This window comes from Gadus chalcogrammus, chromosome 5 (genome assembly GCF_026213295.1).
Source record: "Gadus chalcogrammus isolate NIFS_2021 chromosome 5, NIFS_Gcha_1.0, whole genome shotgun sequence".
Classification (NCBI taxonomy): domain Eukaryota; kingdom Metazoa; phylum Chordata; class Actinopteri; order Gadiformes; family Gadidae; genus Gadus; species Gadus chalcogrammus.
In genome coordinates, this window is record NC_079416.1 from 22,097,486 (window position 1) to 22,121,172 (window position 23,687).

The following is a 23,687-nucleotide window of genomic DNA, read 5'->3' on the forward strand; positions in this document are numbered from 1 at the left end:
CAGACGAGGAGGTGCTCCTGGACGAGGAGGTGCTCCTGGATGAGGAGGTGCTCCTAGACGAGGAGGTGCTCCAGACGAGGAGGTGCTCCTGGACGAGGAGGTGCTCCTGGACGAGGAGGTGCTCCTGGACGAGGAGGTGCTCCAGACGAGGAGGTGCTCCTGGATAAGGAGGTGCACGGGGAGCAGGAAGCTTCATCTGTCATCTTGCAAAACCAACCAATGAAAACAGAGTCAAGATGACGGTCCTTCAACTCGAAGGACAAGGAGGTGAGGAGGAGGAGGAGGAGGTGAGGACCTAGAGGGTGGGGTAGGAGAAGAGAAGATGGGGAGGGGGCTTAGAGGGGGGAGGAGGAGGAGGAGGAGATGAGGAAGAGGAGGGGGTTTAGAGGAGGTGTCGTCAGGAGGAGTAGGTGATGGAGGAGCAGAGGAGGTGTAGTCAGGTGTGGAGGAGGTGTCGTCAGGAGGAGTAGAGGAGGTGGTGATGGAGGAGCAGAGGAGGTGTAGTCAGGTGTGGAGGAGGTGTCGTCAGGAGGAGTAGAGGCGGTGGCGGAGGGCGGGGCCCTACAGAGCTTTCCCCTCCAGGGTGACGACTACGCTGCCTCCCAGCTTCTCCGCCAGCGTGGCGCGGTCCTGCACCTCGTCCAGACCGTTCACCTGCCACTCGTGTTTGATACCTGCAGACAGACAGACAGACAGACAGACAGACAGACAGACAGACAGACAGACAGACAGACAGACAGACAGGCAGGCAGGCAGGCAGGCAGGCAGGCAGGCAGACAGACAGACAGACAGACAGACAGACAGACAGACAGGCAAGTAGACAGACCGACCAATAGGCAGGCAGACAGACAGACAGACAGACAGACATAACGACAGGCAGACCAACAGACAGACAGGCAGAGACAGACAGACAAACAGACAAGTAGACAGACCGACGATAGGCAGGCAGATAGACAGGCAGAGAGACAGACAGACAGACGGACAGACAGACAGACAGACCGACGGACAGACAGAGAGGCAGTTTAGTGTCCTGACTCTGTGGTTCTGGTTCTCCTGAAGTCTAGAGCGACGCTAGAAATGCCAGTAGGAGACCATCTGATCTGCAGACGCTCGGTCAGGCTGGGCCTGCTGACAGCTGCAGTGGACTGACAGCCGTGGGCCACAGTTTGAGCCCCAGGGGGAACACTCCACTAGGTGTTCTCAATCTGTTTTATGAAATGAACCAATCAGGTCTCTAGCCCTGACCCATTAACCAACCCGATCAGAAGACTGTGCTACCCTCCTCACCTGTAAACTTCTTCTTAATGGCGTCTTTAGACGTGGCGTAGATCATCTTGCTCCTCAGCGGCGCGCCCTCTGGTGCCCTGGAGGAACAACAGTTAATATTCAATATTTATACCGCAAAATAATAAAACACCGGAGAAACCGAAGACATTTCAAATAAAACGACGACTTTAGCAATGACGTGGCAAATATGTAGATAGTTACAAAGACTGTTGGTGGACAGATAGACAGACCATTCAGACAGACATTGGGGAAGACAGAGAACAAGACAAAGACAGTTGGGCAGACAGACAGCCAGCCAGACAGAGACAGACGGTTCAGCAGATATACAGACAGCGATGAGCAGACAGTTAGCCTATATACCAGCATCCAGACAGACAGTTTGTCGGGCAGACAGACAGTTTGGTGGTCAAACAGACAGTTTGGTGGGCAGACAAACAGTTTGGGGTCAGACAGACAGTATGGTGGGCCGAGAGACAGAGAGAGCAGACAGACAGTTTGGAGTCAGACGGACAGTTTGGTGGTCAAACGGACAGCTTGGAGGCAGACAGACAGTGTGGTAGCAGACAGACCAGAAGATGAAGACCAGGTCCTCCTTCTTGGACTCGCGGGTCTCGTAGGTGGCGTCGTAGAGGCCGTAGCGACAGTCGCCGAGCGGCAGCAGCTTGACGAAGCAGGCGTACGGGTCGTCCACCGTGTCCCCGATGTCGCCCACCAGGATCTGCTTGCCCGGCTCCACCACGATCTGCTTCTTGTCGTCACTCAGGCAGAACAGCACCGCCTTCTTCCTCTTCTTCACATCCTCCGGCGACGAAGACTTGCGCACCTTCATGTCGTTGAACACCTTGATGACCTCATCGTTGACGGTGACGCCCGATGCCTGAGGGGGACAGGGGTGGGACAGGGGGGGGAAGAGAGCAGCATCACAACATGGGACAGGCACAGGACTTCATTCATAGGAGGTTTACTTTACTACTGAAAGGCCAATAAACGAGGCTTGACTGAGTTTACTGATGGAAGAGATAAAAGCCTACCGTCCGTATCTGATCATTAGTGGCAGATATCAAAATGAAATGAGGTTATTGGTTAAGAATATATATAATCCATTGATTATATCCAATCCAGTCCATTATTGTAATCCATGGGGAAAAATAAGTATTGCAAATGAATAGCTATCAAAAATTATTCATTATTATATTTGGATATAAAGTATCCTCAGATTGTCAAATGACGAGGAATGATACTATATTTAGACAGAGAATATTAATACAAAGTGAATATATATATATATATATATATATATATATACACACACACACACACACACACACACACACACACACACACACACACACACACAGTATATACTGACTCTAGTAAGTAAAGCCCCCAGACAGTCCTCCACATATCTTTAGACCTAAACCCCCCGAACAGTCTTTGACTTGACAGCCTGCTTTTCTAGGCCACTTCTCCAAAGTGAGAGCGAACCTCCTGGTCTCAGACATGGAGCAAGTTTGAGAACACTGGAGGACCGTTGAATGAGTAACGCTTTAGTGAGGTGAACTATGTAAGGAAACATTCATTAGAGCCACAGGAACTATAATTAGATAAGATGGCCGCCTTTCTGGACGGCCTTATGCTGGACCTCCTGCTCCAGTAAATCACGGTCCGGTCCAGTCCTGCAGTAAAACTAGTCGATACACCGAGGAACTCCCTAAAAACAATCCGTCCCGAGTACTGAACCCACCGGGGGCACAAGGCGGACGGCCGCCGTGCTAACACGAGTAGCCCCGGTCCCCACATAACGGTCCAGCCGCAAAGTCCTCAAAGTTGTTCGGTCGGAACCCAATTCAAACCCCCACGTCCTGGACTCGGGTCGGAGGTTCTTACCATGTTGTCCGGGTGGTTGTGTGGTCTGGTACAGTGCTACAGCGGACTAAAAAATGCACCGGGGAGCGGTGTTGTACCGGAGGAACGTGGGCAGCAGCCGGTCCTGAAGGAGTGAGCAGGCGAGGAGGGGGAGGAGAGACGCGGGGCGGACGCAGCAGGCGGCGGTCAGCGCGACACCGCGACAGCGGTATCGGGAGCGGCAGGTTGAGGATTAATCAATGAGTCGCCGATACTGCAGCACGATCCTTCCAATCAACACAACGTACATGTGCGGTTTAACTTCTAGCATGAAGTTTATTTGGCTACTTATATGGAGCTTATATCAACCTTATTCAAACATTAAAAATATTATTTCGACTAATCATAACAAAGTTATCCTATTTAACAGTTTGTATTGCAATATGATTTAGTTAAAAGCTCTGTTTTGTGTTCAGCTTTGACACTCATTTTTCAAATATACCGCATATCTTCAAATAACAAAGAAGATGCATCCCTCAGTACAATCGAAGTGTTTCGTTGTAAAAGGTGCAATAATGTACGGCCCACGTGGCCTAAGGACACACACGGTGATGTGCTGACCGCTGACCATATATGCTCCATCGTTGTTCTGCGGGACAGAAAAAGATTTGCTGTTCCAGCTCTGGTGGATCCTCGCTGCCCCCTGGCGGAGAACACTAGTACTGCTCACACCTCAACCCCTCGGAGCAGCGGGTCGTGTGGTACTAGAAACAACATGTTTGAAACTGCCTTGTATGAAACCTAGATTTATTGTTTGTACAACAGTGGGATCGATTCACAGTGGAACCACAGTGACATCAGTAGGACTGGTAAACATGTAAAAAAAGAAAAAAGAAATCTATTTATTAAAACAATGTACACAACAGAAAATTCTAGCCAACGGACGTTTCTATAAATTCTAAGGGAGATCAAAGTATTGAACACAAAATGCAGTTGCCACCAAAACTAGAACGTCGTCATAAATAAAGCCAAAAGGATGGAATCACCGCAAAATAAATAACAGATCAGGGGCACCTGGATGCTCATTGGCTGACGGCAGGGGATCCGCCTGGCCAATGGGAATGCGTCTTACGGAACAGAACACAGCTCCTGCCTCGTGATTGGGTTACCGTCCTACTCCAGGACGTCACAACACACCCGTTAGGTTTAGTAGTCTAGAATATAAAAATAGAACACACTGGAAGACCGGGGTTCCCTGAGCGGACCCAGACACACCTCCCGCCTCCGTCGCCTGGGAATGATTCAAACCGGTCCGGTCCCTGCGGACCACACACACGACGAGACCCCCCTGTAGGGGTCCTGCACCACCGGAGGGACTGAAGTCCACTCCAGACACAAAGAACACAAGTCGAACATCGTCTAAGAAATGGACCCGAACGGTTCAGCCCACCTGGGATTAACCATAGCCCTTGAGAGAAACTCATTTAGGAAAAACACAGGCTGACCTCTAGAGGCCGAGTTCTTAGCTACAGGTAAGGTCACAGGTAGAGCTTTAGGCTACAGGTAAAGGTAAAAGCCACAGGTAGGACTACAAGTAGAGCTTAAAGTAGAGCTACAGGTAGAGCTACAAGTAGAGCTTAAAGTAGAGCTAGAGCTACAAGTAGAGCTACAAGTAGAACTACGGGTAGAGCTACAATTAGGGCTACGGGTAGAACTATAAGTAGAGCTACAAGTAGAGCTACGGGTAGAACTATAAGTAGAGCTACAGATATAGCCAAAAGCTGCAGGTAGAGTTTCAATCTACAGGTAAAGCTACAAGTAGATCTGATATCTACAGGTAGACGAACAGGTAGAGTTTAAAGCTATTAGGTAGGAACAGTGCTAGCCAGGTCTTTAGAAAGATGCTAGCAAGGTGTCTAGAACAATGCTAGCCAGGTAGATTTGCTGTGAAGCCTCTTGCTACGAAGGTCAGATGAACGGCAGCCCAGAGTTCAGAGGTCAGGTGCGTTGGGTTTACATCCTGGGGCGCTTGGGGGCGGGGTCTCGGGGCTGGGGGAGACCCAGCTTGGCGAGCTCTGCGTGGTAGAAGTTCTGCAGGCGCACGCCGGCCTTGGCCTCGTTGGTGTGGCGGGGGTTGTACTGCAGGCAGTTGGAGAACATCAGATCCACGTCCTCCATGTACTGGGCTGCAGGACACGGACAAGGACGGGTTAGGTCGCTCAGGCAGTACATCAGCCCCTCTGGATCCACCACATCAGCCCCTCTGGATCCACTACACCAGCCCCTCTGGATCCACTACACCAGCCCCTCTGGATCCACCACACCAGCCCCTCTGGATCCACTACATCAGCCCCTCTGGATCCACCACATCAGCCCCTCTGGATCCACTACACCAGCCCCTCTGGATCCACCACACCAGCCCCTCTGGATCCACTACACCAGTCCCTCTAGACGCAGTACATCGCCCCCTCTGGATCCACTACACCAGCCCCTCTGGATCCACCACATCAGCCCCTCTGGATCCACCACATCAGTCCCTCTAGACGCAGTACATCGCCCCCTCTGGATCCACTACACCAGCCCCTCTGGATCCACCACATCAGCCCCTCTGGATCCACCACATCAGTCCCTCTAGACGCAGTACATCGTCCTCTGGATCCACTACACCAGCCCCTCTGGACGCTGTTCTCACCTGAGGTCTTGTAGTCACAGTTGTTGACCTTTTCTCTGATGATGCTGAGGGCGATGGGCCTCTGGATGATCTCATAGTAGTCCGGAAGCTTCAGAGAACAAGAGAACATTGGATTTACAAAAGGTCAGAGTGTGTGTATCTCAGTCGCGCACAGGTGTGTGGCGCGCACAGGTGTGTGGCGCGCACAGGTGTGTGGCGCGTACAGGTGTGTGGCGCGTACAGGTGTGTGGCGCGTACAGGTGTTTGTACAGGTGTGGCACGTACCTGTGTCCTGGACACCAGCTTAATGAAGGGCCAGCTGTCCTCGTGTCTGACCAGCTCCACTGTAAGACGCTCGCAGGCAGACAGCTCGTGGACGCCATGGTTACGGCCCGACGAGCGACGGGAGGAGGAGGAGGAGGGCGGGAGCACGGTGAGGATGGGCAGGGGGGCTTTAGGCGAAGGGGTCTTCTCTGCTGGAATAGAGAGGAGCAGGGCCTCAGACTACAGCGCCTGGCACGCCTGTTCTAGGTGACAGCTAGTCTAGTTCTAGGTAACAGCTAGTGTAGTGCTAGGTCACAGCTAGTTTAGTTCTAGGTAGCAGCTAGTATCTAGTTCTAGGTAACAGCTAGTGTAGTTCTAGGTTCTAGGTAACAGCTAGTGTACGGTTCTAGGTAACAGCTAGTGTCTGGTTCTAGGTAACAGCTAGTATCTAGTTCTAGGTTCTAGGTAACAGCTAGTATCTAGTTCTAGGTTCTAGGTAACAGCTAGTGTCTGGTTCTAGGTAACAGCTAGTGTCTGGTTCTAGGTAACAGCTAGTGTCTGGTTCTAGGTAACAGCTAGTGTCTGGTTCTAGGTAACAGCTAGTGTCTGGTTCTAGGTAACAGCTAGTGTCAGGTTCTAGGTGACTGATGGAGGTGCCCACCTGCTAGGGGTCTCTTCCGGGCGTTGCTCGGAGGAGGGGTCACCCCGTTCTGGAGCTTTGGGGTCCGGCCGCTGGGTCCCGCCCCTGCCCTGGAGGAGGAGGGCGTGGCCTTTTTCCCAGAAGCCCTGGGCAGCGGGGAACAACAGCGGAGGACTGAGACCAGTGCACGGCCTGGTTCACACACACACACACACACACAGCCTCGTCTGCTGCCTCAAGGCTTTTACTTGAATGCTGCTTTACCGTCTCTTGAAAATGATTGCTAATCTCAACGACAAACCTGACTAACCTGGTCAAATAAGGGTTAAACATAAACCATGGTGCCAGGAAACCACGCAGCGTGTTCAATTGAAACACTGCTTTTGAAATGTAAAGTTGAATTAATTAACAGCCTTTTTGTGTAAGCCCCTCCCACGCCTTACCTGTTCGCTGACGAGCCCTTCCCCAAGGGGGCGGAGCTAGCTTTGGGCGTGGTCTGGTTGCTGCTGGGCGTGGCCGGCTTGGAACGTGGAGAGATTTTGACTTTGCTACTCTTGCTGCTCCTGGAAATGAATACACACGTTGTCAGACCAACTCACACACCTGGTCCACAAACACACACATTTAATACACACGCTGTCAGACAACTAACACACCTGGTCCACAAACACACACACATATTTAATACACAGGTGTCAGACCAACTCGCACACCTGTACCACAAACACACACAAATTCAATACATACGTTGTCAGACAACTTCACACAAACATTACACACTTTACGACGAGCTCCTCCTCCTCCTCCTCCTCCTCCTCCTCCTCTGATTGGCTGGAGGAGCGCTGACGGGCCGAGGAGAGGCCGGACCTCTGCTTGGGTCGACAGGACGGACAGAACCAGTCTCCTGACGGGACGGCCTGGAGGAGAGAGGGGGGGGGGGGTGAGGAGGTACGGCAGGATGGTCTTCAGGCAGTGTGTGTGTACCATGAGGCAGTGTGTGTGTGTACCATGAGGCAGTGTGTGTGTGTGTACCATGAGGCAGTGTGTGTGTGTGTGTGTGTGTGTGTACCATGAGACGGGGTCTCAGAGACAGAGACAGAGTGTGCGTGCGCGCGTGCGTGCGTACCTTGAGGCGGGGTCTCAGGCAGTGCATGTGGTGTCCTCGGTCACAGCCGTCACACAGCAGCATGGCGTCCGAGTCTCCCTTGCGGCGGCAGATCTTACAGCGCGTGTTGAGCAGCGACCGCGACCACATCACACTCCTCTCCAGGGTGGACAGATGGACAAACACCTGACACACACACACACACACACACACTTTATCATCAAGGTTGCCATGGTTACTTGAGACAGACTAGAAGAGGTTAGCGTGGTTACCCGAGACGAACTAGAAGAGGTTACCATGGTTACCAGAGACGAACTAGAAGAGGTCACCATGGTTACCCCAGACGGTCTAGAAAAGGTCACCATGGTTACCCCAGACGGTCTAGAAAAGGTCACCATGGTTACCCCAGACGGTCTAGAAGAGGTCACCTTGGTTACCCCAGACGGTCTAGAAGAGGTCACCATGGTTACCCCAGAGGGTCTAGAAGAGGACACCATGGTTACCCCAGACGTCTATAAGAGGTTGCCATGGTTACCCCAGAGGGTCTATAAGAGGTCACCATGGTTACCCCAGACGGTCTTGAAGAGGTCACCATGGTTACCCGAGACGGACTAGAAGAGGTTGCCATGGTTACCTGGGACAGACTAGAACACGCCATCAGAGACTCCCTCCAACGCTCCAACACAGTCTTCACCAATCGACCCTCGCTGCCGTCTGGAAGACATCACATCATCAACGCTATTATACATGTCTACTTATTCACTCATTCAGATATATAGGACACAAGTTATGAGAGATGATGGAGGGATGAGTGATGGAGGGATGAGTGATGGAGTGATGAGTGATGGAGTGATGAGTGATGGAGGGATGAGTGATGGAGGGATGAGTGATGGAGGGATGAGTGATGGAGGGATGAGTGATGGAGGGATGAGTGATGGAGGGATGAGTGATGGAGGGATGAGTGATGGAGGGATGAGTGATGGAGGGATGAGTGATGGAGGGATGAGTGATGGAGGGATGAGTGATGGAGGGATGAGTGATGGAGGGATGAGTGATGGAGGGATGAGTGATGGAGGGATGAGTGATGGAGGGATGAGTGATGGAGGACTCACCATCACTGGCCTGCTCTTCATCTTTCTTCTTGCTTTTCTTAATCAATTTCAGATCCTTCTTCTCTTCCTCTCCTGGGGGGGGGGGGGGGGGGGGGAAGACAGAATAAGACCCAGAACATAAGTTACACCGCACTTGGTTGCTATGGAAACAGGCCTGGGTTGCTACGGCTACAGCCCTGGGTTGCCACGGAAACTCACCCAGCGGAGCCTTGAGGAACTTCCTCTCGATGCCCTGCTCCACTTGGACCAGCGCCAGGGCCAGGGACCGCACCGCGGGGCTCACCCCCTGGGGGGTCACGCTGCCGCTGCCCCCGCCCCCCTCCGCCCTCAGGCCCTGGAGCCTGGGGGACACGACAGGAAACACACCCTTACACTTCCTGTTGCACGACCCCCTCTACACCCTCCCCCTCTCCCCGTCTCTCTCTCTACCTGTCTCTGGCTCTGGTTGGCTGGACCTCCATCGGCTCCGCCCCTCCAGCCTCCTTCCCGTCGGAGCTCAGCAGCTCATAGCGCCCCTTCTCCAGGCCGCTCCTCCAGGCCGTGCGCTCCTTCACCTGGAGCAGGAGGACACAGAGAGCCTTTGAATGGAGCTGCCTGTTTGGGTTAATTTGTAATTTGCATATCCATCTATGTGCTGTTCCATGGCTGACAGAGTGTGTACCTCCAGGTATCGGCCCTCTGTTTGTCTGTCTGTGTGCGTGTGCGAATGAATGCGTGTGTGAATTTGAGTGAGTGTGAGAGAGAATGTGAGAGTGAATTTGAGTGGGTGAGTGCGAGTGAGAGAGAATGTGTGTGCACATGAATATGTGTGAGTGTGAATATGTGCGTGTGTGTATATGTGCGTGTGTGAATATGTGCGTGTGTGTCCCTTCAGGTATCCCAGAGTGCCCTGTTAGATTCTGTGTCTGTCTGTGTGTGTGTGCGTGCGTGTGTGTACCTTCAGGTATCCCAGAGTGCCCTGGTAGATCCTGTCCTCTATGTCCAGCAGCAGGTCTCTGAGCCGCGTCTCTAGGTAGCTCTCAGCAGGGGACAGCACCGCGCTGTCACCTGAACATAGCATGAAGCACGTTAGCATGAAGCCCGCTAGCATGAAAGCCGTTAGCATGAAGCATGTTAGCATGAAGGCCGTCAGCATGAAGCCCGTTAGCATGAAGCCCGTTAGCATGAAGCCCGTTAGCATGAAGCCCGTTAGCATGAAGCCCATTAGCATGAAGCCCATTAGCATGAAGCCCGTTAGCTGCACGTGATGTGAAAACACTTAACGCACCAAGGTGTGTCATCTACACTCAAGCAGGTTAGCATGTAGCCCATTGAGCATGAGCATGCAACCCGCTGCGTGGGACAGGTTAGTGCACATGTTCTGTGATGGGCTGTGGTTGGCTGTGATGGGCCGTACCTTGGCGGGCCAGGACGGCGGCCGCGTTGCCGTCCAGCAGCACCTGGAGCCGGTCCCTCTCCTGCAGCAGGGCGTCCCTCAGGCCGCCCTCCCGCTGGCCCCGCGGGTTCAGGGCCTCCAGCAGCACCTCCACCTCCTCCATGGAGCTGTAGTAGGCCCACTGGTTGGGCCGCGTGACCGGGGGCCCGCTGGCGTGGGCGGGGCCCGGCCTGTCAGGGAACGGACGGGGATGAGGGGTCAGTAATGCACCAGGCCCGCCAGGTTACCGATGGTAACCAGGTGTTACTGATGTACTAGGCCCGCCAGGTTACCGATGGTAACGCAGTCGTACAGATCCATCACGGCTTTGCCGGCCTCCTGCTGCCTCAGGGACCTACCGCTCAGCTTGCTCTTCGCCATCTGCCCCCTGTCCCTCCTCCTCCTCGTCCTCCTCATCTTCATCCTCCTCCTCTTCGTCCTCCTCCGCTGCAGGCCGAGGGAGCAGCATGTCCTCCGTCAGGGCGAAGCCGTCCTCCTCTACGAACAGGGCGGGCGTGGAGGGCAGCAGCCAGTAGCGGCGGTACAGCCGGTCTCTGCCCAGCGGCACCATGGACGTCCGGTGGGCCGCCTTCTGGATGCACTCCTGGAGCTCACGGACCTAGCAACCACACAATGTTCTGTTACCTAGCAACCATACTGTACAGTTACCTAGCAACCACAAACACACCGTAGTGTTACCTAGCAACCACACAATGTTCTGCTACCTAGAACCACACAATGTTCCGTTACCTAGCAACCACACACACGTACTGTTACCTAGCAACCACACACACCGTACTGTTACCTAGCAACCGCACAATGTTTGGTTGCCTAGCAACCACATACTGTAGTTACCTAGAAACCACTCACACACACACACACACACACACACACCATACAGTTACCTAGCAACCACCCACCGTACAGTTACCTAGCAACCACCCACCGTACAGTTACCTAGCAACCACACACCGTAAAGTTACCTAGCAACCACATACTGTACAGTTACCTAGCAACAATTCACTGTTCAGGTACCTAGCAACACACTGCAGTTACCTAGCAACACACTGCAAAGTCACCTAGCAACAGAAGTTACAGGTGAGCTAGAAACCCACAGTGCAGCTTGGGTGGTAGATGAGACACTGAGGAGAAGAGTGCTGACAGACACCCACCATGTTCTGCTCCTCCTCCAGCTTCTCCGCTGAGAGAGGAGAAACGTAGGCGCCCAGCTCGGTCTGCTGCAGCCTCTCCTTCTGGTTCAGTTGGGCTGGAGTCAAAACAGATCAACGTCAATGACAGCTCCTGTGGGTGGAGGAGGTTCCACATCTCTGATGGTCTTTTTGACAAAGTACCTTTCATCTTCTTGGAGTTTGCCTCTTCATCCTCAACAGTGATGCTGGAGAACAAAGTTGTAGAGAGGGAAGTTTAGAGAGCAAGAGGAGAACGCTGTAGTGACCTTCTGAGGCCTGTTTCTGTTGAAGAAGACTGCTGTTGTTTAAGGTCTTAATATGAGGTTAGAGAGCTGGACTTTACCCGCTCCTCTCCTCCTCTCTGATCCGCTCCTCCTTCTCCTTCAGGCGCTGCTCCTGCTCCCTCAGCTTCTCCTCCTTCCGCTGGCGAACCCTGGAGGTACAAACACAATCTGATTGGTCAACAGGATCACATTCTGATTGGCCGACAGGATCACATTCTGATTCACTGATAGGAACACATTCTAATTGATTGTTAATCAATTGTTAGTCGTTGTGTGTACCTGAAGGCAGCCTCCTCGCGCTCCCTGCGGTGTTGTGTGTGTTGCGTTGTTGTGTGTGCGTCGTTGTTGTGTGTACCTGAAGGCGGCCTCCTCCCGCTCCCTGCGGTGTGTGGGTGTGTGGGTGTGTGGGTGTGTGCGTCGTTGTGTGTACCTGAAGGCGGCCTCCTCGCGCTCCCTGCGGTGTTGTGTGTGTTGCGTTGTTGTGTGTGCGTCGTCGTTGTGTGTACCTGAAGGCGGCCTCCTCCCGCTCCCTGCGGTGTGTGGGTGTGTGTGTGTGTGCGTCGTTGTGTGTACCTGAAGGCGGCCTCCTCCCGCTCCCTGCGGTGTGTGGGTGTGTGTGTGTGTGCGTCGTTGTGTGTACCTGAAGGCGGCCTCCTCCCTCTCCCGGCGGTGCTGCTCCGCCCTGATCTCCCTGAGCTCCTGCCGGGCCGCCCGCTGCTCCTCGGCGCTGTCCTCTATCAGCACGCGGGTCGACACCAGCGTCAGCAGCTTCCCGCACAGCGCCTGCAGCACACACAGCTTCTCCCCTGCATAGACACAAACACACACACACACACACACACATTATACACACAGCTTCTCCCCTGCATAGACACAAACACGTTATACACACAGCCTCTCCCCTGCATAGACACAAACACACACACGTTATACACACAGCTTCTCCCCTGCATAGACACAAACACACACGTTATACACACAGCTTCTCCCCTGCATAGAGAGACACACACACACACGTTATACACACAGCTTCTCCCCTGCATAGACACAAACACGTTATACACACAGCTTCTCCCCTGCATAGACACAAACACACACACTTTGTACACACAGCTTCTCCCCTGCATAGAGAGATACACACACACGTTATACACACAGCTTCTCCCCTGCATAGACACGCATGGAGAGACACACACACACACACACACACACACACACACACACACACACACACACACACACGTTATACACATAGCTCCAGGGCCAGCGGCCCCAGGGCCAGAGGCTAGAGGCTCCAGGGCCGAAGGGCTCCAGGGGCCCCAGGGCCAGAGGCTCCAGGGGCTAGAGGCTCCAGGGCCAGAGGCTCCAGAGCGCTGAGCTCGAGGACCGACCTGGCGTCAGGTCGTAGACCGCGGTGGAGGACAGCTTCTTCACCAGCGCCGGGTGGGCCAGCCGGAACTCCACACACGGGTCGTCCGTCGACAGGAAGCCCCCCTGCTTCTGGTAGCGGAACTTGGCGTTGCCGTGGTTACAGTCGGCCCCCGAGGCCAGGATGTGAAGACGCAGGATCTCAGAGAGGGTGCAGCTGTCCAGGTCCAGCTGTTTCAGACTGCAGCCTACACACACACACACACACACACACACGGTAGTGAGTGAGACAGTGAGTGAGTGAGACAGTCAGTGAGAGACAGTGAGTGCGACAGTGAGTGAGACAGTGAGACAGTGAGTGAGTGAGACAGTCAGTGAGACAGTGAGTGAGTGAGTCAGTGAGTGAGACAGTGAGTGAGACAGTGAGTGAGTGAGTCAGTGAGTGAGACAGTGAGTGAGACAGTGAGTGAGTGAGTGAGACAGTGAGTGAGTGAGACAGTGAGTGGGACAGTGAGTGAGACAGTGAGTGAGACAGTGAGTGAGACAGTGAGACAGTGAGTGAGACAGTGAGTGAGACAGTGAGTGAGTGAGACAGTCAGTGAGACAGTGAGTGAGTGAGACAGTCAGTGAGACAGTGAGTGAGTGAGACAGTCAGTGAGTGAGACAGTGAGTGAGTCAGTGAGTGAGACAGTGAGTGAGTCAGTGAGTGAGTCAGTGAGTGAGACAGTGAGTGAGTGAGACAGTGAGTGAGTGAGTCAGTGAGTGAGACAGTGAGTGAGTGAGACAGTGAGTGAGTGAGACAGTGAGTGAGTGAGACAGTGAGTGAGACAGTGAGTGAGACAGTGAGTGAGACAGTAAGTGAGACAGTGAGTGAGACAGTGAGTGAGACAGTGAGTGAGACAGTGAGTGAGACAGTGAGTGAGTGACAGTGAGTGAGACAGTGAGACAGTGAGTGAGACAGTGAGACAGTGAGTGAGACAGTGAGTGAGTGAGACAGTGATGCATTACCCTGGTGCAGCTGTGGCCAGGCAGCAGCCAATAAGGCGACAGCACTGATGGCGGAGTGGGTGTGGTCAGCATCATCGTCTAGGACCTCGGACAGCTCTACACAGAACAGAACACACAATATATCTGTTACCAATCACACTATAGTAATGGTAACAGACACAAAGAGGTATTGCTATTGTAGTATTAATGGCTATATGAGGGGGGGTGCACTCTCTCACAGGTGGAACATGTATGCTTATTTCCATGCAGACCGTTGCCCTGCAGCCTGAACCATACGCAGAGTGGATGAGGTTTAGATTATTGTATACTTTTGTATAATATTGACATTTATATCATAATCGAGGAGGCAGGCAATTGTTGCTTGGGCGGCTGCCTAAGCTGTAAAGTGTTGCGGGAAACCCTGGTATTAATGTTAATATATGAATATAGTATTACTGTTAATATATGAATATAGTATTAATGGTAATGTATGAATAGAGTATTAATGTTGATATATGAATATAGTATTGATGTAAATATATGAATATAGTATTAATGGTAATATATGAATATATTACTAATGTTAATATAGTATTACTATTAATATAGTATTAATGGCAATATATGAATATAGTATTCATGTTAATATATGAATATATAACATAGTATTAATGGTAATATAGTACTAATGTTAATATGGTATTAATGTTAATATAGTATTAAGGGTAATACATCATATAGTAATGTAACACTATGTTCATGTGTCTGACCGTCGGCCCGCTGCTCCTTGGCTGCCTCCTCGCCCTCCTCGGACAGCGCCTGCAGGATGGCCGACAGGAAGAAGAAGAGCAGCTCACAGAGCGGGCCCTCGGGGTCCCGGCCCACCAGGGCCTCCTCCAGGACCTCTGCACAGAACCACGGCCACCGTTAGAACCACACACACACACAGACAGAACCACGGCCACCGTTAGAACCACACACACACACACAGAGACAGAACCACGGCCACCGTTAGAACCACACACACACACACACACACACAGAACCACGGCCAGCGTTAGAACCACACACACACACACACACAGAACCACGGCCACCGTTAGAACCACACACACACACACACACACACACACACACACACACACACACACACACACACACACACACACACACACACACACACACACACACACACACACACACACACACACACACACACAGACAGAACCACGGCCACCGTTAGAACCACACACACACACACACACAGACAGAACCACGGCCACCGTTAGAACCACACACACACACACACACAGACAGAACCACGGCCACCGTTAGAACCACACACACACACACACACACACACAGACAGAACCACGGCCACCGTTAGAACCACACACACACACACACACAGACAGAACCACGGCCACCGTTAGAACCACACACACACACACACACAGACAGAACCACGGCCACCGTTAGAACCACACACACACACACACACACACACACACACACAGACAGAACCACGGCCACCGTTAGAACCACACACACACACACACACACAGACAGAACCACGGCCACCGTTAGAACCACACACACACACACACAGACAGAACCACGGCCACCGTTAGAACCACACACACACACACACACACGCACACAGACAGAACCACGGCCAGCGTTAGAACCACACACACACACACGGCCAGCGTTAGAACCACACACACACACACAGTGTTTCCCCTAGGATGGAGTTGCAGCAGCGGAGGGGAAATTTTATGTTTTTTGAGCGCAATTTTTTTTTGTGTGCTCGCAAAGCGCACCCTGCCGGGAGGTTTCTATGTGTCTACTGGCAACATACATACAGTACATTTGTGCACATTAATGAGCAGGGGAAATAAGGAGAGATTGAACATATTACAAGTATAATCTTTAAAAACATTATTTACATTTATTTAACAAAAAATATTTATATCAACAACCACCCTATACATTAAAATCCCATAACCCAAATACTACAGCAATCGAAAAGGTCTGTGCCTCAAACCAATGCATCTTGCCACTCCCTCCCCTCATCACAAAGGTTGTAGTCGGAGCATAAATAGGCCATGCCTCTATTGAACAAGTTTTGGGGCTCTAGAGTCAATAATGGTGACGCTACTGAAAATGTTGCTAAAAAAAAATGCATGTTGACATTTTTGCTAAAAATAAATTTCTTAGAAATAAGTAGATATATATTTTTCAAAACATAAGGTTGCAGTAAGACCATAAAGAGCCCTCAGGGCGTTTTCATTGCCATAACAACATGAGCTAATCAACAAGTACATGTTCTAGACCAGTGGTTCTCAATCATTTTTCTTTCATTCCCCCCCTAGGAGACAGACATTTTATCACGCCCTCACGCCCTCCCCTTGAAATAGCCTACTATTGAGAACCTGCTAATATTTATTTATTTAGATTAATAAAATTAACGGAGATAACATCTGCAACAACTTAAAACTATTTCCAACTTCAGTTTATTAACTCAATTTGTAACATTTAAACAAGACTGCCAAGTCTGTGTGAATCTCAAAACAGAGAAACAAGAGCAAATGATTCACAGGGGTTTGCATTTAGTTATAATATTTTTAAAAAGTAAACATTGGTAACTTGTCAGCTTCATCATCTTATTCCCTTTCAAAAAAAATAATATATGTTCATCTTTCAAGCATGAATAAAGACACCAAGTCTCTCTGTCATGACTTTGTAAGATCATAATTCTTGTAAAACTTCTGACCCTTGGTCTTATGTTTATTTAAAATAAAATAAGTAACCTATTAAAATAAATAAATAAATACATAAGACACTAAGTCCCCTCTGCCGCTCACGCCCCCCGACACTTCAGCTGAGGGCGTTTGCCTGAGTCTCATAGTATTAGAACATATTGTACTTGTTGATTAGCTCACGTTGTTATGGCAATGAATACGCCCTCAGCTGATAAACTAATGCCAGCATTTTTTTTCAACAGAAAATTAGCACCCATATCAACATATATTTGATATTTTTCTGCTCCTTGCACCTAATCATGCTTATCATGCTACGCAGCATTACAAGGCTCTGCCGACTAAAACATGAAGCAATTCAAGAAGAGGCATATATAAAATCTTCTTGTGGTCAACTGTCATTTAATAGACATCTGGCAGATTATGTCAAGGTTTTAAAATTATAGTATTATTATTACCGGTCATGTTATAACACAGCTGGAATCGTGGATTTTCTGATAAAGACTAGCTAGCCTCTTTGACAGACAAAACAGCAGAAACTATGTTAGGTGCGCTCGAGCTGCCGAGTAACAGGAGACGCCCACCCACCAATCCGAGGTTAGAGATCCCTGAAGGAAGGTTGTGCTCGATTTCACTAGCCCATTGGAGCCTGCTCATTTAGTACACAGCATCCATCCTCTCATTGCTTGTGTAAAAAAATACGGTAGAATATTAGATTTGAGGACGAAACGATAGTGGGCTAAGGCAAGTTTTGGGGCTCTAGAGTCAATAATGGCGACGCTATTGAAATTTTAACATTGTGGTCGTTTTCAGTTTTGCACTTTGCAGACAGTCCCTAAGCTCGTGAAAGCCGACTGCTCGTAGAAGCCATGCAATTCAGTTTTGCACTTTGCAGACGGTCCCTAAGCCTGCGGCTGAAAGCCGACTGCTCGTAGAAGCCAAGCAGTTCCCCGTTCGCCAAAGACGGCTCGTTTGGATGAAAACAATATTGTAGCTGGTTCTCTGGGTTACTACACTCAATTGTGTCGCAACGATGTTTCACTGATGATCTATTGAACCGCAAACTCCGAATCTGCGGAAGTTCCTCCGTTAATATGAAGCTCTCCTCTTCTCTAGTTAAAAAAAAGAAATTCAGCAGCGGCGGTACGCCGCTGGTAGGTGCATATAGGGGAAACACTGCACACACACACACACAGAACCACAGCCAGCGTTAGAACCACACACACACACACACACACACACAGAGAGAACCACAGCCAGCGTTAGAACCACACACACAGACACACACACACAGAGAACCACAGCCAGCGTTAGAACCACACACACAGACACACACACACAGAGAACCACAGCCAGCGTTAGAACCACACACACACACACAGACACACACACAGAACCACGGCCAGCGTTAGAACCACACACACAGAACCACGGCAAGCGTTAGAACCACACACACAGAACCACGGCAAGCGTTAGAACCACACACACACACACACACACACACAGAACCACCGTTAGAACTCCACACACACACACACACACAGAACCACGGCCAGCTTTAGAACCACACACACAGAACCACGGCCAGCGTTAGAACCACACACACACACACAGAACCACAAACACACACACACACACACACAGAACCACGTCCAGCGTTAGAACCACACACACACACACACACACACACAGAACCACCGTTAGAACCACACACACACAGAACCACGGCCAGCATTAGAACCACACACACAGAACCACACACACAGAACCACAGCCAGCGTTAGAACCACACAGACACAGAACCACAGCCACCGTTAGATCCACACACACACACACACACACACACACACACACACACACACACACACACACACACACACACACACACACACACACACACACACACACACACACACACACACACACACACACACACACACACACACACACACACACACACACAGCTGACCCAGTGAGACTCCATCGGGGAACTCGTCCTGCAGGTCGAACAGATCCCCAAACACCCTGAGGAACTCCACCACCATCAGGGCCTCTCCGAACACCACGGCCGGGAGACGGCTCTGGACCGGCACCGGGCTGGGCAGCTCCTACACACCGCGGGAGGAGGAGCAGTTGGAGGTCAGGAGTTACAGGAAGGAGATGCGAGAGAAGCAGTGGTCAGGAGGAGAAGGAGGCGTTACCTTGAGGTCTTCAAGCTCCATGTCCTCTCGAGGTTTGTTCCACAGCTTCTGGCGTTCTGCGTAGCGCTTCCTCTCCTCCTTCAGCTTCTCCCTCTCCTGCCACGCGGAGTGAGGAGCGGGTTGAGACGGAGACCAGAGTGGGTCGTATTCAGGTGCATAAGGAGATATCCATGAGCCAGGCACTCACCCTCTCCTTCTCCACTTTCATTCGCTCCTTTTCATCCCTTCTCCGCTGCTTCTCCTCCTCAATCCTCTCCCTCATCTCCTCCCTCTCTCTCCTCCTGGCCTCCTGCAGCTCCTGGTCCTTCTTCAGTCTGCTCTGCTCCTGCATGGCCGCCATCATCTCCTCCTTCTGCTGCTCCAGTCTCCTCTTCTCCGTCATCTGCAGGAGGAGAGATCATTAGCGTCATTATCAATAATCTTCCTGATCAATCCTTCTCCTGATCAGAACCTCCTCCTCAAACACACTAGTTGGAGCGACTGCTAATATTTTAGCATACATTATTATTACATTTCTCCATCATCATTGTAGGCGACACTCAAATATGATCCTGTGATTATCTGTCAGTCAATCAGCACATAGCAGGTGTAGGGGCCCGCCCAGCAGCACGTAGCCGCTGTAGGGGCCAGCCAATCAGCATGTAGCAGCTGCAGGGGCCAGCCAATCAGCATGTAGCAGCTGCAGGGGCCAGCCAATCGGAGGGTAGCAGCTGTAGGGCCCAGCCAACCAGAACAGAGCTTCTGAAACACTCACCCTGCCAGGCGAGCCGATTCCGTGGAGCGAGCCTCTGCCTTTGGGCGGTGGGCTGAACGGGAAGTTTGGCTCGTCGGGAAAGAACTGGGAGAAGGTTTGGTCGGCCAGAGTGTACTTCAGTACGGTGGAGGGCTGGGGCAGAGAACAGAGGTCAGTCTACCGAATTTAGGCTGTGAAGGGTCAGAGGTCAATCTACACTGGGCTACTGCATTGAGGAGGTCTGGGTTAGTGTCACGTGCGGATGGTGTGACTTTATGTTCATAACAAGCTGCATTATCCATTGCCGTTGTGCCATCTGCTGACTGAAGCCAGGAACACTTTGAGTGTTTGGCAGAGGCTCTGCCGATCGCAGTTCAGTCAAATCGTGAGCGGACAAAAGCGTTTTCATTTAGGAAATCAATAAACTTAAATAAAACGCCCGGACCAATCGGTGGCGTGGCGTGGCTAGCTCCGCCCCCGAGAGGGGAGCAGAGAGACGATTGGCTACCTTCAGCGTGATGGACCCGTACTGCGGCTCACAGTGCTGCTTGAACAGCAGCTTCAGCCTCTCCCGGGACAGCGTGTTCTTCTTCCGGCTGAAAGGGTCACACACACACACGCACGCGTCACGTTTATTCCCATGACGAGCACCACACACGGTACAGCTCTGAATGCTGATTGGACGAGAGCGGGGTCACCTGATCTGGTTGGACTTCACCACCGACTGCTGGCCGTCCGCCTTCACTCTCCGTACAGAGTAGCAGAACATGGACGCGGGGAGAGGACTCGTCTTACTGCACACACACACACACACACACACAGTTAATACAATAAATCTGTTTATGTGCGTGTGTGAATATCCTATTACACGAGTGAGAGACATTGATCTGACCTTTGACCCAACGGGGCGCTCATCGGCCCACTATGGTCGTTGGGGTCGTCTTCATTGTCGCTGATGATAATGGTGTCGCCCCCTGCTGGCTTGGAGTGGCCGTTCAGAGCCGCGGACCCCTTCCCATTGGAGTGGGGGGGCAACACCTCCAGCACCTCGCAAACATGTCTGGGACACGAACACACACACTTGGGGTTAGTCGTCTTCTTTCATTTAGGCTGAGGCACAGTTTATAAAATTAGTAGTAAGGCGCCCATCGTTACAGGACCCAGTTGCTAGGGAACCGTAGCTAGGGCGCCCTGGCTAGACCCCCCGTTGCTAGGCGAGTACCTGAGTCCAGAGCGCTCCATGACGTCCACCATCTCCCCGGGGAAGAAGCGCTCTTTGACGAAGCCGTAGACGTCGTCACACAGCTCGGCCAGCCTGCAACGGCGGCTGGCCGCCACCAGGTGGAGCAGCGGGAGGAGCAGGGCCGGGGAGAAGCTCTGCAAGCTCTGGCGGGCCCTCCTCTCGCTCTCCAGGGCTTCCAGGTATGTGAGGCTGGCTTTGCCAGTGAGCGCACAGCTCCACACCAGGCTGTTACACAGGATGGTCCTCTCGAAGAACTCACTGCGAGAGCGAGAGAAAAACGACAGAGCAGACAGTTATTTCAGCACCATGTTAACGTTAGGAGTTGGTTAAGTTTAGGTATTTTGTTAAAGGTTGTCGAGTTGAGTTATCAGATTAGAGATGGATAGGTTTAGGCATCAGGATCTAGATGGTTATATTTAGGTAATTTGTAAGAGATTGAGAAGTTTGGGTGTTCCGTAACATAGGAGGGAACTACCTTGTACTTGGACAGTGTTACTATTGAGGTCATTGGTCCAGGAATATGCTTTTTCAAATCGATAGAATATCAACGATATATATAAAAATATATATACACTTATCAATATCAATCCAACTTCTCTGTATAGCCCTGCTTGACGTACTGCTTTAAAAGTAGGTGTTCTGAGATGGTCAAATATAGTTATGTTAGAGATGGTTAGAGTTGGTATTAGGGTTAATTTCAGGTGAGGGGGTTCAAGTTCAGACATTACGTAAGAGATGGTAAGTTTTGGCATAGGTTTAGAGGTAGTTAGAGTTGGTATTATAGTAGAGGTAGTTGAGTTAAGTGGTGACAATGGAGGTGGTCAAGTTCAGGCATTACGTAAGAGATGTTACGTTTCGGTATTAGTTTAGAGATGGTTAGTTTAAGTGTTAGGTTGGTTCAAGTGTTAGGTTGGAGATGGTTAGTTGAGTTACTAGGAGGGGAGTACAGTACAATACTGGCTGTGGTGTGCAAATCCACACCACATTTAAACCGACTTGCAGACCGTCTTAATTTTGTTGGGGAAGTAGAAACCATAAAGTTAATGGTAGAGCTAAGCTACTAGCAGAAAACCATGTCACTTGTTGTCAGATTTAAGCTACTGATAGGAACCATGTCTCTTGTTGTCAGAGCTAAGCTACTGATAGAAACCATGTCACTTGTTGTCAGAGCTAAACTACTGGTAGAAACCATGTCACTTGTTGTCAGAGATAAGCTACTGGTAGCAACCATGTCATGTTATTGGGAGAGCTAAGCCATCAGTAGAAAACAATGTCAGTTTTCGTCAGAGATAAGCTACTGGTAGCAACCATGTCATGTTATGGGAGAGCTAAGCTATTAGCAGGCCTGTCGCTAGTAGTTCAAGTCGACATGGGTTAGCTGCCGGCTAACCTTCTTAGCTCCACCTGCCAAAACATTAAAGTTGAAAATGAAACCGCGGTCCAACTTTTTAATGACGTTGCGACAGTTCCAGGATAATGGTTATGCACAAACAATAAACTAATTTTACACATCATTATCGTCCATCTAGAAACAGCTTTTCCTATGGTTTGTGACACTGAAACCCTGGCCCCAGCTGGACCTGTACCCTGGACCCTCTGCCTCCCCGCCTGAAACCACCCGCTCATCCTCCGGGGTCTCCCGCCTGGGACAACCCGCTCATCCTGAGGGGTCTCCCGCCTGGGACAAGCCACTCATCCCCCGGTCACTCCTCGTGGTTATGAACAGTTCACAAGGTGGTCCAATCTCAACTCTCAAGTCCTGGAGACTTGGCAGAGGAAGACCCACACGGTTCTAATGATCAACATCTAGAATAGGGGTGCTGTGTCCAGACTCACTCGTAGGTCCGGAAGACTTCGTGGGTGATCTTGCAGAGGAAGACCTCCTCCTCAGCTCTGAGGCCGGGCGGCGGCGGCTGCCTCCTGAAGGGCTTCCTGTGGAGCAGCGGCATCTCCGGGCTCAGGGCTCAGCCTGCCGGGCACAAGAGGAACCAAACTTTCAACCGGTGTTCGCTAAACGGGTCGTATGGCGGAGATTATCCGACCTACTCGTCGAGGTAAACCACAGCTCGACCAGGCGACTCGTCCGCGGTTAAACCGGAGCGAAGTTTCGAGAGTAAGCGAAGCCTTTGTTAGTGACACGCCGCCTCCTAACGACAATAACCCGCTCCATGTGCCCGGACCCCCCCCCTCCAACCGGCCCACACCACAATATTTAATCAATCAATACACATTTTGACCGTGGCAGACAGTGAAGACGCCTCAAAGAGACGTTTGTAGGTCAGTTTACCAGTTTATGAAGAAGAGATTATCCGTTGCCTTGCGTCCCAAGAGCGGCTAGACTGGCGCGTTGTTGACGACAACTTTTCATCCGCTCTACTTCACTGATGGCGCGTTCGTGTACCGCTCGAAGCCTGGGAATTTGTATACTCCTCAGGAGAATACAATTACAGTAGTAGCCTATGCACTGTCTACTATGGTGCTCTCTAAACATGACACATTTCCTGTGTAAATTGTATTTTTAATCTGGTCTAGTCCTAGACTATATGAAGGGACAGATTATGAATATTATAGATTACATTTC

At 51.0% G+C, this 23,687-nt stretch overlaps 2 protein-coding genes across 3 annotated transcripts in view; both read right to left on the bottom strand.

The window, feature by feature from the left end:
* The window catches only part of LOC130382513 (cofilin-2), a 3,771-nt gene extending 484 nt beyond the window's left edge, over window positions 1-3,287 (bottom strand). The window contains exons 1-5 of the mRNA XM_056590315.1: window positions 3,175-3,287; window positions 1,857-2,164; window positions 1,288-1,364; window positions 566-674; window positions 1-203 (exon numbers count right to left, since the gene is read on the bottom strand). The exon at window positions 1-203 is cut by the window's left edge and continues 484 nt beyond it. Coding sequence (XP_056446290.1) covers window positions 200-203; window positions 566-674; window positions 1,288-1,364; window positions 1,857-2,164; window positions 3,175-3,177 — 501 coding nt within the window. The 5' untranslated portion in view covers window positions 3,178-3,287 and the 3' untranslated portion in view covers window positions 1-199. The remainder of the gene's footprint in view (window positions 204-565; window positions 675-1,287; window positions 1,365-1,856; window positions 2,165-3,174) is intronic.
* A 113-nt stretch (window positions 3,288-3,400) lies between these two features.
* Window positions 3,401-23,601, bottom strand: baz1a (bromodomain adjacent to zinc finger domain, 1A). 2 transcript variants are annotated; one of them, XM_056590314.1, is made up of 31 exons: window positions 23,394-23,601; window positions 22,943-23,075; window positions 21,086-21,364; window positions 20,756-20,923; window positions 20,562-20,657; window positions 20,372-20,459; window positions 19,885-20,016; window positions 19,318-19,512; window positions 19,131-19,226; window positions 18,899-19,037; window positions 14,938-15,072; window positions 14,189-14,284; window positions 13,204-13,428; window positions 12,453-12,618; window positions 11,872-11,961; window positions 11,691-11,734; window positions 11,511-11,605; window positions 10,698-10,957; window positions 10,321-10,529; window positions 9,862-9,971; window positions 9,354-9,478; window positions 9,123-9,265; window positions 8,925-8,996; window positions 8,447-8,526; window positions 7,834-7,998; window positions 7,488-7,624; window positions 7,151-7,270; window positions 6,729-6,853; window positions 6,089-6,276; window positions 5,825-5,912; window positions 3,401-5,318 (listed from the first exon to the last, which is right to left on the bottom strand). In XM_056590314.1, exons 2-31 carry the CDS (start codon window positions 23,053-23,055, stop codon window positions 5,146-5,148), a joined length of 4,152 nt encoding a protein of 1,383 aa, XP_056446289.1. In that variant the 5' UTR covers window positions 23,056-23,075; window positions 23,394-23,601; the 3' UTR covers window positions 3,401-5,145. The 2 variants fall into 2 exon arrangements, with proteins under 2 accessions (XP_056446289.1, XP_056446288.1); XM_056590313.1 differs by having other exon boundaries at window positions 6,089-6,279; window positions 23,394-23,498.
* Window positions 23,602-23,687: the final 86 nt, after the last annotated feature.